This window comes from Trichoderma reesei (genome assembly GCF_000167675.1).
Source record: "Trichoderma reesei QM6a unplaced genomic scaffold TRIREscaffold_2, whole genome shotgun sequence".
Taxonomy (NCBI): Eukaryota; Fungi; Ascomycota; class Sordariomycetes; order Hypocreales; family Hypocreaceae; genus Trichoderma; species Trichoderma reesei.
In genome coordinates, this window is record NW_006711149.1 from 1,948,617 (window position 1) to 1,963,181 (window position 14,565).

The 14,565-nt window shown below is 52.9% G+C and overlaps 5 protein-coding genes across 5 annotated transcripts; 3 read left to right on the plus strand and 2 right to left on the minus strand.

Annotated features, from left to right (window-relative positions):
* Positions 1-677: 677 nt before the first annotated feature.
* On the plus strand, positions 678-1,603 carry TRIREDRAFT_55589 (uncharacterized protein; the record flags this gene model as incomplete). Its single annotated transcript, XM_006962190.1, has 2 exons — positions 678-798; positions 864-1,603. 2 exons carry the CDS (start codon positions 678-680, stop codon positions 1,601-1,603), a joined length of 861 nt encoding a protein of 286 aa, XP_006962252.1.
* A 291-nt stretch (positions 1,604-1,894) lies between these two features.
* TRIREDRAFT_55306 (uncharacterized protein) lies at positions 1,895-7,125 on the minus strand (the record flags this gene model as incomplete). Its single annotated transcript, XM_006962406.1, has 4 exons — positions 1,895-2,715; positions 2,845-5,738; positions 5,800-6,099; positions 6,158-7,125. 4 exons carry the CDS (start codon positions 7,123-7,125, stop codon positions 1,895-1,897), a joined length of 4,983 nt encoding a protein of 1,660 aa, XP_006962468.1.
* A 1,596-nt stretch (positions 7,126-8,721) lies between these two features.
* TRIREDRAFT_120294 (uncharacterized protein) lies at positions 8,722-10,187 on the plus strand (the record flags this gene model as incomplete). The annotated part of the gene is made up of 5 exons (XM_006962191.1): positions 8,722-8,757; positions 9,133-9,255; positions 9,332-9,366; positions 9,428-9,741; positions 9,799-10,187. 5 exons carry the CDS (start codon positions 8,722-8,724, stop codon positions 10,185-10,187), a joined length of 897 nt encoding a protein of 298 aa, XP_006962253.1.
* A 197-nt stretch (positions 10,188-10,384) lies between these two features.
* On the minus strand, positions 10,385-11,471 carry TRIREDRAFT_2476 (uncharacterized protein; the record flags this gene model as incomplete). Its single annotated transcript, XM_006961901.1, has 5 exons — positions 10,385-10,540; positions 10,600-10,706; positions 10,761-11,140; positions 11,266-11,378; positions 11,457-11,471. The coding sequence occupies 5 exons, from the start codon at positions 11,469-11,471 to the stop codon at positions 10,385-10,387; spliced, it is 771 nt and encodes a 256-aa protein (XP_006961963.1).
* A 302-nt stretch (positions 11,472-11,773) lies between these two features.
* TRIREDRAFT_75102 (uncharacterized protein) lies at positions 11,774-14,500 on the plus strand (the record flags this gene model as incomplete). Its single annotated transcript, XM_006962192.1, has 3 exons — positions 11,774-11,986; positions 12,042-12,212; positions 12,263-14,500. Exons 1-3 carry the CDS (start codon positions 11,933-11,935, stop codon positions 14,498-14,500), a joined length of 2,463 nt encoding a protein of 820 aa, XP_006962254.1. The 5' UTR covers positions 11,774-11,932.
* Positions 14,501-14,565: the final 65 nt, after the last annotated feature.

Here is a 14,565-nt window from a genome sequence, read left to right on the forward strand (position 1 = left end):
TGTTAAGGTTAGTAGAGCATAAAGCATCTCCCAATGTTCAGCAGCAATAATAGCAGCAGGTAAAGAACCCTAAAGCAATACAGCGTTAGTTGACCAGCGCCACACGTGTATAGCAAGAATAGTCGAAGAAGGGCTTGGTCAGATGGTGATGCATGTTGGAGTTCTTCGCTCAGGGTTCGCGGGAACAAAAGTGTGTAAAATCATCATAGAAAGATGCTGGGTAAAGTGCGCGAACGATGAGGCATGTGCGGGTTTGTCGTACCTTGTAAACTGCAGGCTGCGGTCAAGTCCAGCTTCCAGTTGGCAATTGGCATCATGACCGCAGCGTCCCCCGGCATAGGGAGGCATCAGCCACGGCGCTGTTCCAGCGGCGCGTGTTTGAAGCTGAGCTTTGCTGGGTGAAGAAGAAGAAGAGCAACGATGCGAAGAAAAATTTCGGCGCGCAAAAGAAATTTGTAGTGGAGGGGACAATTGCCGTATCGATATGCGAGTATGCGATCATTTTGTTGAAGACCCACTTGCCTTATGCAAGTAACAGTTCCAGCCTGCGAGAGCGGTACGTACCTGAGCTATGCCTCTTCTGGCAATTCCAGCACTTCAAGATCCTCTCAAGCCTCTCACTCGCAACAAAGGGAGAAAAAAGTTCTTTCAAGCTGATCAAGACATAATAAATCCTCATGGCAGATCGAAGAAGAATAAACGGGCCAGGAGGCTCTACCTTACCGCCCGTATACGATGAAACCGAATCAGACGCGGCCTCGCTCCGCCAACGAGCGCCTGATGCCATCCGGCCACTCTGTGAGAATCTCATCTCATCGTCTTATATTCGTCTCAAAAAGACTGACCATCTCACTCTTCATCAGATCTCAAGACGGGAGTGACTCCGTCAGCATCTGGCTCGGCATATCTGGAGATTGAGCCGAGAGAAGGAAAACATGGCTCCGGCATGAAGCTGGCCTGCACCGTCCACGGCCCCCGATCCCTCCCGCGCTCTGCGCCTTTCTCTCCTTACATGGTCCTCTCGACGCATGTCAAGTTCGCCCCTTTTGCCACGAAGCAGCGCAGGGGCTATCTCCGGGACTCGAGCGAGAAGGACCTCAGCACACTGCTCGAGACGGCCCTCCGCGGCGCCATGATTGCGGACCGCTGGCCCAAGAGCGGCGTCGACGTCGTGGTGACGATCATCGAGGGGGAGTCGACCCGCCAGGACGCGGTGGAGCGGCGCGTCGAGGAATGGGACGCGATGAATGTGCTCGGAGGATGCATCACCGTTGCCTCTGCGGCCATTGCGGACGCAGGGATCGATTGTGTCGACACCGTCTCGGGAGGAGTGGCTGCCCTGGTGGCGGACAAGAACGGCGGCGAGCTGTCCATGGTGCTCGATCCCGTGGCTTTGGAGCATGAGTCTGTGCTTGCGGCTTGCTGCGTGGCATATTTGCCTAATAGAGATGAGGTCACGAATCTTTGGTTCAAGGGCCAGCTGCCCTCGACGGGAACGCACAATTACCAGACACTTGTTGCAAAGGCGGTACAGGCGAGTAGAGGAGTACATGGGCTGATTTCGGCGTCTCTCAGCGAGGTTATTGAGAATTCTCAGGGCTAAAATAGTACATATACTGAATAATAATGACCATGAATAATGACATATCCGAAGAATGTGGGTGTCTCAAGAGGCACCTTGACCATGTTGCGGGAGAAATACAGAGCAATACTTTGTTCAGCCATTATCATCTACTACCTTTTCCAAGTCTGCCAAGTCAATCTCGCAATCCAAATCAAACATGGCGAAAATTTCCATATCCAGACATTCCCTCTCAAGCATTATTACTGTCTGCCGTCAAAGTGTTGGCGGCCATCTAGGCAACCAAGCAGTCGACTATGCAGCCATCGTCACTCAATGAGTCGCTGCTCGCTTCCCCGAAAACCTCTCCGCAGGCCATCCCTGCATCGTCCACTTCTCTTCCACCACATCGCCACCCATAATGAGCGTGTGCTCCAAGAGACAGCTGTCGTTCTTCATCGTGGCGCCGCTAAGCAGTCTGCTCCCTGACCGCATCACACATCGATCCCCAATGCTCAGCCTATTCAGATCAAACTTGCCTCGGGTATTGATGTGAGCAACGACACTGGCATCGTCAATTGTCACTCGGTCTCCGAGCTTTATCAAATCGGGCTCCGTGAACATGAGGCTGGGGTTGCCATTGGCGAAAAGGGCACAGTCTTTGCCAATGTCTGCTCCCAGCGCTCGAAAGTAGAGCACAATCCAATGGGTTCCCGTGAGAAGCCCCAAGACGCCTTGGCTATGGAAGCAATGGCGTCGAAGCCGCTCAATGCTCAAGAAAAGCTGCCACCGCTGGCAATAGGAAGACTTGTCCCAGTCATAGTTACCAGGCATGCGGCGGCCCAGCAGAATCCACTTGCTCGCAACGACGATCAAGAGCGCCACGGCGGCCATTATGGTGAAGAGCGCTGCAATGGCAGCCCAAGACATCAAGAAAAGAACTGCGATGTTGTATGCGGTCCCCGACTCCCGGGGGATGAACCGGTTCATGAGCAAGTCAACCAGCTGTGCGCAGGCAACGATCGGCACATTCCAGTAAAAGGAGCTGAAGACCGTGATGAACGAAGAGTAGCAAAAGATGGTCAGCGGCCCGAGAACGCGGTAAGGCGCAAGCTTCAGATAGAAAGCCCGTCCGAATGGGGACATGCTGTCTGCTTCCCCCTTTTCTGATCTGTTGTCGTCCGTATCGCTTCCAGAAGATGTGCACAGCTCTTTGGGGCTACCAGCACGCAACTTGCCTGGCTTCGCCTCTGAAGACTGCAATTCTGCCAATGTGTCTTCACTGCCGGAGCGTTGGATTTGGGTTCGTACGGCGCCCTTCTTCGGTTCCGCCTTGGTGCTCATGAGAGTCTCATCACTGCTCATGTGCCGCATGCGGTGTCGAGCAGGGTTCTTCTCATCCTGTGCCGTGCTGCGGCCGCCAGAGAGGTGGATACAATCACGACCCTTGGAGCCGACATATGTACCTCCTGGTAGATACGAACTTCCCCGGCGTGTCAAGGCGCCAGAGCCCATTGTGGTTTGCTCGCCAACCGTGACCCCAGGAAGCAGGCACACTCTGTCCGCGATCATGGCACGGTCTTGGATCGTTATTTTTTCAGATCCAGTGCCATCTGAGGTCATGAGGTGAGCTCGGGAGCCAAATACGACGTCGTTGCCAACGTCCAAGAGATGGTAGTCCCCGATGCTTGGACCCGTGCCCGGCCAGTAGACTCGCTTGCCGATTCGGCCCCCTAGAAGCCGCAAGGCTATGGAGGTCGCTTCATAATGTTGTCCAAACATCGACGTCACATCGTGCAGGCGTGACACCGGTAGCAGCGTCTTCATCAGATCTGCTCGCCAGGTGACGATGGCGCCCCGGTCCCTAGCGGAGGTAAAGGTCATCTTTCCCAGTACGGCATCCAGCAGCAATTTCACCAGCACGGCAAACGCAAAGAACATAAAGGGGCCGACAAGGCATCGCAATACCAGAGCAAGGGAGTGAAATGCCACCCTCTTGTTCTCTGAGAACCAGTCCAGAATGTCCCTCACCGTCGAGGCATCTTCTGAAGGCATGTCTTGTACCATACCGACAAGGCCAGCCATCCAGGGCAGAATCGAAAGTATCCATGAGAGTAGAACCAGTGGGACGGTGAAGAAACAGGTGAGGAGTAGATGAGGTTTTGGTGCTTGGCTAGGAGAAAGGTCTCGGTTCTCCTCGTCGGCATCCTCTAGCTCCCAGCTGGATGAGTTTGGCCCAATGCAGGTATTGGGAGGAATCACCGATCCCGGTGCTACGATGGAAGATATGCCAATCGAGGCGTTTTCTCCAATGACAATCTGGCCCAGATACATCGAAGTGTTGCCTTCCGCAGCGAATGGACGACAAAGACAGCGCGTCAGGGTTGCGCCGTCTCGAATGTCGAGAAGATCCCACTCCCCAAGCGATGTCCCAGCAATCTTGACGTCTTTACCAATCTTGGCTCCCATCAGGCGATAGTACAGCCGCTTCGTGGAGTCATTGGTGTTGAAGAGCCCTTTCCCGCAGATGCTCACAATCTTCTGGACCATCCACCAGCGTGTGTGGTATGCTCCCCACATGGGATAGAGCCCTTCGCGATAACGGCCAATGATCAGCCACTTGGCAATGATGCCAAAGACAGGGGAAACGCATCTGATGATGAACTTGGAAAACATGACCGACACCGCCACGTTAAGCAGCCGGCCGGTCGTGTGTTGATTCGTCGGCCATCTCTGCACATAACTCATAACGATGATGAATGCAGTCCATTGGACGGCACGGCGCAGTGGATATACAACAGCAAGAGGGATGAGTTGAATGAGCATGAGCAAAGGATTCGTGGAGCTGTAGGTCTTGGAACAGCCAAAGCTCTCGTCCTGAGCTGAAGGCTCAGGTGTAAAGTCTGCCGTTTTCTCGATGAAGGCGGCAATAGCGGAAACAGTCCCTTGATTGAAAACGAGACTGATTGGGATCTGGGTATTGAAGGTTGATCGTAAGGCAGATGCCAGGCGCCCTGCCTTCAAAGAGTCTCCTCCAAGGGCGAAAAAGTCAATGTCGAGCTCAATGTCCATTGGTGGCTGGCAAAGAATTTCTCCAAAGACTTTCCTGACTCTACCCTCAATGGATGCCTCGAGTTTCTTTGAAGAAGCGCTGCCCATGCCTGCAAGGAGTACATCTAGTGCATCATCATCGACAGCGCCACTGCGATCAAGAGGCAGGGGATTAGGAAGCAGGTGTATATGTTCGGGAACCATGTATCCGTGGGTAGACTCGATCAGCTTTCTCTTCAATTCATCGAGCTGGTGATATGATGCCCTCGATGCCCCTGAGCTACCCTCGAGGGGAGCAATGAAAGCCTCCACGGTCCCCCTGAGATGATGCTGTCTGCAGTAGTGTCTGAAGCTACTGGCTGGAAACATATCGCTCACGCAGGCTGACAGCTTGCTGTAGTCGATAGTGCAGGGCGATGACTTGATAGGTATTGAGAGATCCGTGTCTGGCAGGGGGCATATGGCCTGCCAATGCCTGCTCAAGTACGGTGTGTCGTCCGTCAGCTCCGGAATGCCACATCGCTGGCCCAATTTAATTCTCAACACTTTGTTGTTCTTCTTCGGCAAATCATCCATGTAGGTGACGAGAACTGGCCACTTGACCTGCTGCAGAGAGGACCGCAATGCGTTCTGCAACGTCTTCAGGTCGGCACGAGGAGCGTTCGTTTGGGTGACCAGCACCACCGCCACCACCTCCTGAAGTACATCATGAGGTACGGAAAACGCAAGGGCTTGAGCGACACGCCCATGCAGGGGCGACTCTGGCGACATGGATAAACGCATAATAGCGTTCTCGACTTCAAACGGCGAGATGAGTTCGCCGCCCCGATTTATGACTTCCTTGCTCCGACCAGTGATGTAAAGGTAGCCATCTTTGTCCATATAGCCAAGGTCGCCAGTGTCGAACCAACCACTTGGGTTGAAGGGTGATCTGTCCAAGGTTCCGTCTGGCTTGAGATACCCTGGGAAGACAGGCTCGCCGCGAACGCAGATTCTACCCACGTCGCCAGTTGAGACACCTGAGTCTGACCAGTCCAGAATAGAAATCTCCGGTCCCGTACTGATGCCCGAGGTGCCTTCTCTGTCAAGCTGGTAATCCAAGGGAGGCGTTGATATCGGCATACATCTGCATACACGTGTCAGAACATCATCCTGCACCAGCAGCAAATCAACTCTATGCTCCTTACTCAGTCATTCCGTAGCTTGGGAGTACTGTGCAACTGAATGTGTCTCGAAGTCGACACGCCAGCGACGGCAAGAGACCTCCAGCAGCATTACATGCTAATCTGATGCAGTTCTGCTGCAAAGCGTCCTGGCGCTCGGAGGCTGCAGCCAGAATGACCGAATGCATTGACGGAGATGCGTAGTACCACGTTACCGGAACCTCCTGAACAACATCCCAAAACAAACTGGGATCGAACGCTGGACAGCAGACAGTCGAGCCGCCCGAGAAGATTGGAGCAAAGATGTTTCTGACTAGGCCGCCGCTATTGCAATCATCAGCTCAGAAAGTACTCTATAGCAGCCGCGTCTCCATATACTTACACATGGTATAAGGGCATCATGTTGAGGCAGATATCCGATGCCGACAGTCCCCAAGAGTCCACCACGAAGCTGATGCCGGCAATGATGGAATGTACTGTCAAGGGCACGACCTTCTTGGTGCCAGAAGTGCCACTCGTGAACAATATCAATCCAAAGTCATCTGGCCCGTTATAGTTAGGTTTTTGCCTTTGAAGTGGGAGGGGAGAGCCCCCAAGGTCTCGAACATCGATCTCGTCACGGTTGTCCCATCTCATCAAGAAGACTTCGATTCCTGCTGCGGCAACCCACGGATCTCTCAGGCCGAGCCTCTCACAGTCGTCGCTTGTGGTCAGTATGAACTGCGCACCAGCTTGCTGAACGTCTGCGCGGAATTGCTCTGCACCGGCAGCGGGATTGATTGGCGCAGACGTATAGTAGGTAGTGACAGCGATGCAAGTGGCCGCCAGCAAGGGACCATTAGGAAGAGCTATCGCAACGACTGGCTTGCGCGCAGAACCGTTTGTTGGGAGGTGAAAGCTATCAACGAAATTCCGTAGCCCATTGTGGGTGATGAAGTCTCCAGGTGTTGAAGAGCGCAAAGCCGGTTGCGAACTGGAAACGAGAAAAGAGGCAAAAGATGTATAAGACTTCTTGACCAGATCCGAAGTAACATGAACCAGCTGTGCTAGATTCTTATCCCGACGAGACTTTGCATCTTCTGGCAACAAGTGATACAGCCTTGTGTAGCATCTGATCAGAGGGAATGTCGGCCATGATCCCCGTAGCTCGCTCAACAAGAGATGTAGTAAAGCGAGTGGTCGATGGGAGGGATTCGGCGTACTTGGTATCGACTCTAGGATTCGTTCTTTATCAGCATCCGAATGTAGGAGTCGTTGGAACTCTCCATGTGTGCTAATATCGGATATTGGTAGAGAACAGAAACCCTCAAGCAAGACTGCGAGTTCTGACGGGGTCTGTAGAGAGCTCATCTTGAATCAAGGCCCTGTCTGGTGTATGCTCTAAACACAATTGCTGGTTGACGACCAGAAGAGCTGCGGCCTACGGAGAGGCATACCAAGGAGTCTCCCGAAGCAGCGGGAGCTTCAGCTTCATATACATGGAGAACATTGACGACCAACTGAATACAATCGAGACACGGCCGACCAGGACGGGCGATCAATGGATGATCACAATGGCCATCCCAAAGAACACACATGCCAGTTGCAGCAGGGCTTTTTCCCCCGGTCGTCTTGTAGCCACTCGTAACGTCATTGCGATGGGAAAGAATGGCATGTAAGACACCACGCCCAAGGCTGCACATCTAGGGGCCGATTCCAAGTAATGAGGGCTTACAGACGATGAGGGCATCATTGATTATCTCTCACACATGTCCCGTGGATTATCCCGTTCGAGAATGCTCGACAAGGGATCAATCTCTTGAATCCGAATGACGACGCATAATAAATTGACGATAGCCTCATTGGCTGCTTCTGGATTTCCCGATCAGAGCCGCCAGCAGAATAAGATCGTAGCAATCCGTGGTAACCGGGTGCCTATTTGGGAAGGAGCCCTGTTTCGTTGCCATACGGAAGAACGGGATGTTCGATCCCACGCTGAGGGCTTTAGATCTAGGAGCCGATCTCAAGACAGACAGACCAATGGCAGAAGTGCCGATCCCGAAGGCTGGGATCCATGGTTTGGGGATGCTTTGTGTCGAATCATAACTTTACATATAGCTCCATACACGGCGTCCGGAGTCGTATTAAGGAGTGAGGATGTTTGAGATAAGACATGTTTAGGACCAGGGGTAAGGTGCATGGCCATAACAATCTGCTGGAGAAGGGGATGTCCCCAGCGCAGAGTCGCCATTGTCGTCGATCACGGTTGCTTCGGCTCAGCTCGCTCTCTCGCATCGTCTTCTAACCATGAGATCCATAGCTAAAGAGTTGCCATCATGAAGCCTGAGCAACCCGTTGTGCCTTTGGAGGCAGCGGATCAGGCATTTGCAGGCTGTCACGTCGACTTGGTCAGATAGAACCGCCGGTTGAGAATGCTCGCGACTCACCTACACGGCACCACCAAGCTAACAACGAGGCCGGTCCAGACCATCGGAACGTAGGCCCGCACGCGCCGGAGTATCTGGCGAGATAGCTTGACGACAAGGAATGCTTGGCACGTGAATCAGTCCGATGCAGCAGGTTTGAGGTTGGCGTAGAGGCAATCTCAAGAAAATTAGCCAGGTGAAGATGCCAAGGATTATGTCTCTTCCTCTGACGGCTCGCTTCCTTCAAAACCTCCGACGATCCATGCCAGTCCGTGACGAGGGAAGAAAGAAGAATGGCGATTCATGGCCATGCCTCTTTGAGCTGAGGTTAAGCATAATCATGTTTGTCCGGTACATTGCGACATTCACAGTGGAAAGGGAGAGATGCTCTCTCCCTCCATATCTGAGCTGCCTTTATCAGTGTTAGTGTATAGTCAACCGACAAGGCGACAAGAATTGCGAATGGGGGCTTCCTTACAAAAGAAAATGACCTCTCACATTTCCTTTGATCGCCGTCCTCACCAAGCTGGTCGAGCTCACGATGCCCTGGAACAGAACATTCGCATGTCTGCTCCAGGTTAGTGACGATTTACATGCAAAGAATGGAGTTGTAATTGGCAGGCTGGGCTTCGTGCATTGGCCAATGGAGGAGCTCCGAGTGCGACGAATGGGTATCCTTGTAACAGCTATCTGTACAGTATAAGGTCGATATTCCTGTATCGAAGCCTTGATTCAATGAGAACATATCAGACCACAATCGATTCCTTTGCTGCATAGGGGTTTCTCTCAACCGTAAAGATAAGGGAAACAATCTTTTGGACATTGAAATAAGCTCCTTAAATGTCATATTAAAGTACAGCAAACTCTCAAACTGTCTCGTAATAAGGAATCTCAGGGAGCAAATATACCTATGCATATTACGGATACTAGACAGTACATAGTGTTTCCCTAGAGCCAGACCCTGCCTAGTCTCAAAGCGGTAGCAGTCTTTGCCAAAGCACTGCCTAGGCTGGTTTACGCAGCGGCAACAGCTCGTGCTAGCTTCAACCTTTCGCGCGCGTCCCCTGTACGTCAGGTACGTTCTGCGCCAACCTGCCTCCAACGCAAAATCAACGACTGCCCATTGTTGATGGATTCGTCGTCAACACCAGGCTGAGAGGATGGCGACCGAAATGCCCATATCTACGTACGTGTCATTGCACAGCGACGCGTCCTATATATTGCGGCACAGGCTGACATTCTCGTAGTGTCTATGTCCACAACCTCGAGGAGAGGGTGAAACCAGAGGTTCTCACGGACGCACTCAAGACTATCTTTTCCGAGTTTGGCAATGTAGTCGACATCGTGGCCAAGCGAAACCTCAAGGCCAAAGGCCAGGCATTCGTCGTGTTTGACGAGCCCAGCGCCGCCCACAAGGCCATCGAGGAGGTGGAAGGCTTCGAGCTTTTCGGCAAGCCCATGAGGGTTGCCATGGCCCGCATGCAGAGCGATAAAACCGTCGAGTTGCACGGCAGCAGCGAGGATCTCGATGCGCACAAACGGCACAGGCAAGCGGAGAAGGGTAAGATGAGATGGGATATACCAGAGTGGCTGGCTAGATTTGCTAACGCTTCTCCAGATAAACGCAAGGCGCTCGAGGCAGCAGACGAGCAGAGGCAGCTCAAGAGGGCCGCCGCGGGCGCGAGCGAAGCTCGACCATCGAAATCAGTCAAACCTTCGGGCCTCAAGTCAACAAGTGCTCCGGCTTCAGCCGTTGTGCCAGACGAATACTTGCCGCCGAACAAGATTCTCTTCGTCCAAAACGTTCCCGACGAGTACGATGTCGAGGGTCTTACGGCCATCTTTGGCCGCTTCGACGGGTTTCGGGAAATCAGACTGGTTCCAGGTCGGCGTGGAATTGCTTTCGTTGAATATGAGAATGAGCAAGGTGCTATTACAGCCAAGGAGAACACTGCTGGCATGAGTCTGGGAGACAAAATGATCAAGGTCACTTACCAGCGCCAATAACTACTATACCCAGATTAATATAAGGGCGTTTGTATTTTTGTTGAAAAACTTCCATGGGTCAAGGGATTTTGTATCCTCTACAATTACAGGAACAACAGAGACCACCATCATTAATAGTAAACGGAAAAGCAAAGCAAAGCAATGCAAAGCAGAAGCAGAAGCTGTCGGGTCCTTGGTTAGGACAGCCCATGGGCACCCTAGAAAATCACGTCGTCGTCATCCTCCCCAGCCAGAATATCTGCAGGGCCCGAATCCTGCGCCTTAGCATCTGTCTCGTTCTGTTCCGCTGCCTCTCTCTTCGCTTTCATCTCGGCATCGGCAGCGGCAGTGTCTCGTTGCTTCTTATTGGCGACCTGTGAAGAGTATCAGTAATGAGTCCTGAAGCAACGAACTCTGACATCGATTCACTAACCTTCTTCAAGCGGTAGAACTCTTCACGATCCAATTCGTCCAGCTCGGAGTTGATGTACTTGATTGTGTTTTCCGTTCGGGGGATGATGACGTGCTCGATCGCGTTCACTATAGAGAGGTCAGCTAGAGCAGTATAATACGAGTCGTGCTGGGGGATCGAACCTCTGCGATTGACCACCTTGATGACCTCGTCTAATATCACAAATGCGGTTTGTAAACTTGCCAGCTCCACGAGAGCTTCCACGGCTCGTGCATATGTTTCTCTGCATCGCTGAACCTGCTGTCCACCCTTTCCCAGGCCGGTAAGCCCAAAGTCATTGTTGCCTTCTGTCAGGTAGCTCTCGAATGATGGCAGGAGAACACCCGAAACGTTGTCCTGCTTGGTGCGTATCCGAAATCGAGCTGACTTGACTGATTCCTGGACCTGATATCCAATATCGCCGCCCACTGCATAGCTAACCTCAGCCAGCGAGAATGCGGCAATTTGCATCACACGTCCCATCTTCCGCTTTGCCTCATCGATTCGTCGGGTGATCTCTGCGCTGATGTCAGTTCGTCCAGTCTAGACGGCGGCCGGAATAGTGATGGCTGACCTCGGAATCGTCTATAGTAGCTCTGGTCAGCTGTTGCATCGCTCAGATTGGCCGATTCGTCTCCATTCCCTTACTTTGTAAGCGCCTCGCTCTTCCTCTTTAACAGACTGTGGCCCGTCTCAGCTCCCTTGAGCTTGGCCTTCATGATACCGAGCGATTGCCGAGTCGGGAAGACGGCCTCGCGATCCTAACAAGCAGAGCAGTTGAGCGTCGAGCGTCGAGCTAATTGCGGTAAAGCTGGGACGCAATAGAGACAATAACTTACTGCAGCGCCAGACATGTTTGCGAAGTTGACTTGATGTTCTGCAGGCTGTCGGTGCGAAGATTGTCTGGATGGATGTCACTCGCCAAGTTGCGTCGAGTTGCGTACCTCATCCCAAGCTCTCGGACCTCAATACAAGCTGCCGATGACTAAGGCAGTGGAAGGCAAGGTAACGGACGGCTCGTGTAGAAGCATGCTCCCCCACAAGGCCAAATTATCACTATAGCGGGTGTCTTCCGCCTGCCACTTCGGTAACGCTAAGCAACCTGGTCCTCTCATATCGTGACAAAGTGCCTACCGTAATTATTTTGGTCGCGAGCATCATTTGCAACCAACGCCTCCTGCAAGCTGGGAGGAAACCGACACCGACTGCGATACGACTCCCAGAACACACCATCATGGGTTTCACTGCATAAGCACGCCGAAAACCACTATCGCAACATCCTCTCCAGCCTCTCGCCTGAGAGGAGGAAGCCACCATGGCGGCTACAGAAGTGGGCAAGCAGCAAGCGCAGCCGGATCTATATCTCGTTGTGAGTTTGGAGAGCCAATTGCGCCGCTTCAAGATCGTTCTAATGCTTCTCACAGTCCAACGAAGATTCCGTGTACGAGCAAGACATCCTCCGCGATCCGACACGTGTGAAGCCATGGCTCGAATACATCGACTTCAAGACTCGCCATGGGAGCCTCATAGAACGGGCCTTTGTGATGGAGCGCGCTTGCATGACGCTTCCGCGGTCTTACAAGCTCTGGAAACTTGTTTGTCATCCTACGAATCTGTCGTGGCCTTCCTGCTGACTGATGGGCAGTACCTTACGTTTCGCGTGAAACACATCTCGAAGCTGAACCCAGCCACGCATGCCGCTGAATTTAGAAAAGTCAATGCTCTGTTTGAGAAGTCACTGATCCTGCTACACAAGATGCCGGTAATATGGGAAATGTACCTCAAGTTCCTCATGAAGCAGCCCCTGGTCACACTCACTCGGCGAACGTTTGATCGAGCCCTCCGAGCTCTACCGATCACCCAGCACAACCGCATATGGTCATTATATCTTCCCTTTGCCAACGCAGCTTCCGGAGAAACCGCTGTCAAGATTTGGCGACGCTATATGCAAGTTCATCCGGAAGACGCCGAGGACCTCATCGAGCTTCTGATTCTCAGGGGCGCCTACACTGAGGCAGCGAAGCGATACATAGATATTCTCAACGATACACGGTTCACCAGCAAACACGGCAAAGGCCACTATGAGCTCTGGAGCGAGATGGTTGAGATGCTGGTGGAACATGCGCCTGACATCGATACGAGCTATGAGAACGGGGTCGATGTAGAGGCCATCATCAGATCCGGCATCATTCGATTCAGTGACCAGAGGGGGAAGCTCTGGGTCGGCCTTGCCACATACTGGATCAGGAGGGGAAGCTTTGAGCGCGCGCGGGACGTCTTCGAGGAGGGCATCACGACAGTCATGACGGTCCGAGACTTCACTCTCATCTTCGACGCCTATGCCGAATTCGAGGAGTCCATTATCGGGGCCCTGATGGATGCTGCCACGACTCGTGCTGGAAAAGGCGTCGAGAACGAGGAGGCTGACTTGGAGCTCGACATACGGATGATGCGCTTCGAGAATCTCATGGACAGGCGTCCATTTCTTCTCAACGATGTCCTGCTGCGACAGAACCCTAACAATGTGCTAGAGTGGGAGAAGCGCGTTGCTCTTTGGGGCGATAAGAAGGCTGAGGTTGTCCAGACGTACACCGATGCGATTGCGACGATCAACCCGAAGAGGGCTGTCGGTCCATTTCACCAGCTGTGGGCCAATTACGCCAAGTTCTACGAACGTGGCGGTGATCTCAGAAACGCTCGCATCATCATGGAAAAAGCCGTCAAAGTTCCGTTCAAATCGGTGGCAGAACTCGCCGACATGTGGATTGAATGGGCTGAAATGGAACTTCGGAACGAGAACTTCGACGATGCGGTCCGAGTCATGGCAAAGGCCATCCAAGCGCCCAAGAGGTCCAACGTTGATTACTTTGACGAAACCCTCTCTCCTCAACAGCGAGTGCACAAGAGCTGGAAGCTGTGGAGTTTCTACGTGGACCTGGTGGAAAGCGTGTCAACACTGGATGAGGTGAAAAAGGTGTATGAGCGCATCTTTGAGCTCAGAATCGCGACTCCCCAAACAGTTGTGAATTACGCCAACCTCCTGGAAGAGCACAAATACTACGAAGAATCCTTCAAGGTCTTTGAGCGCGGCCTGGACCTCTTCAGCTACCCCGTAGCTTTCGAGCTGTGGAACCTCTACCTTACCAAGGCTGTCGACCGGAAGATTGGCATCGAACGATTGCGGGACCTCTTCGAGCAGGCAGTGGAGGACTGTCCGCCCAAGTTCGCCAAGACGATCTATCTCATGTACGGCAACCTGGAGGAGGAGCGTGGCCTTGCCCGACATGCAATGAGGATCTACGAGAGAGCAACGCGTGCCGTTGCCGATGAAGACCGGGCCGACATGTTCAATTTCTACATCACCAAGTCAGCTTCCAACTTTGGACTGCCGTCGACACGCCCCATCTACGAACGAGCAATCACTGCTCTCCCGGACAACGAAGCGAAGGAAATGTGCCTCAAGTTCGCCGATATGGAGAAGCGGCTGGGTGAGATTGACCGGGCGAGAGCCATCTATGGGCATGCCTCACAGTTCTGCGATCCTCGGACAAATGCGGATTTCTGGAGCAAGTGGGAGCAGTTCGAAGTCCAGCATGGCAACGAAGACACGTTCAAGGAAATGCTGCGAATCAAGCGAAGCGTCCAGGCCAAGTTCAACACCGATGTCAACTTTATCGCGTCACAAGCTTTGGCGCGGAGTCTCCAGAAGCCGGAGGGCTCACCAGGCGCAGACACCACGGATGCCATGGCGGCCTTGGAGAAGCAGTCTTCGACGCTGCACGGCTTCGTGGCTTCCAGCACGGGACCGCAGGGCACGACTCAGAGGGAGGAGGTGGTGGCATCCAATCCAGATGCTATTGATATTGACAATCTCGATGACTAAAATTACACGGCGGGAAATAATAGAGCGGCAATCAGGGAGGAGTTTGCTGGGATGTTTGCAAAAGA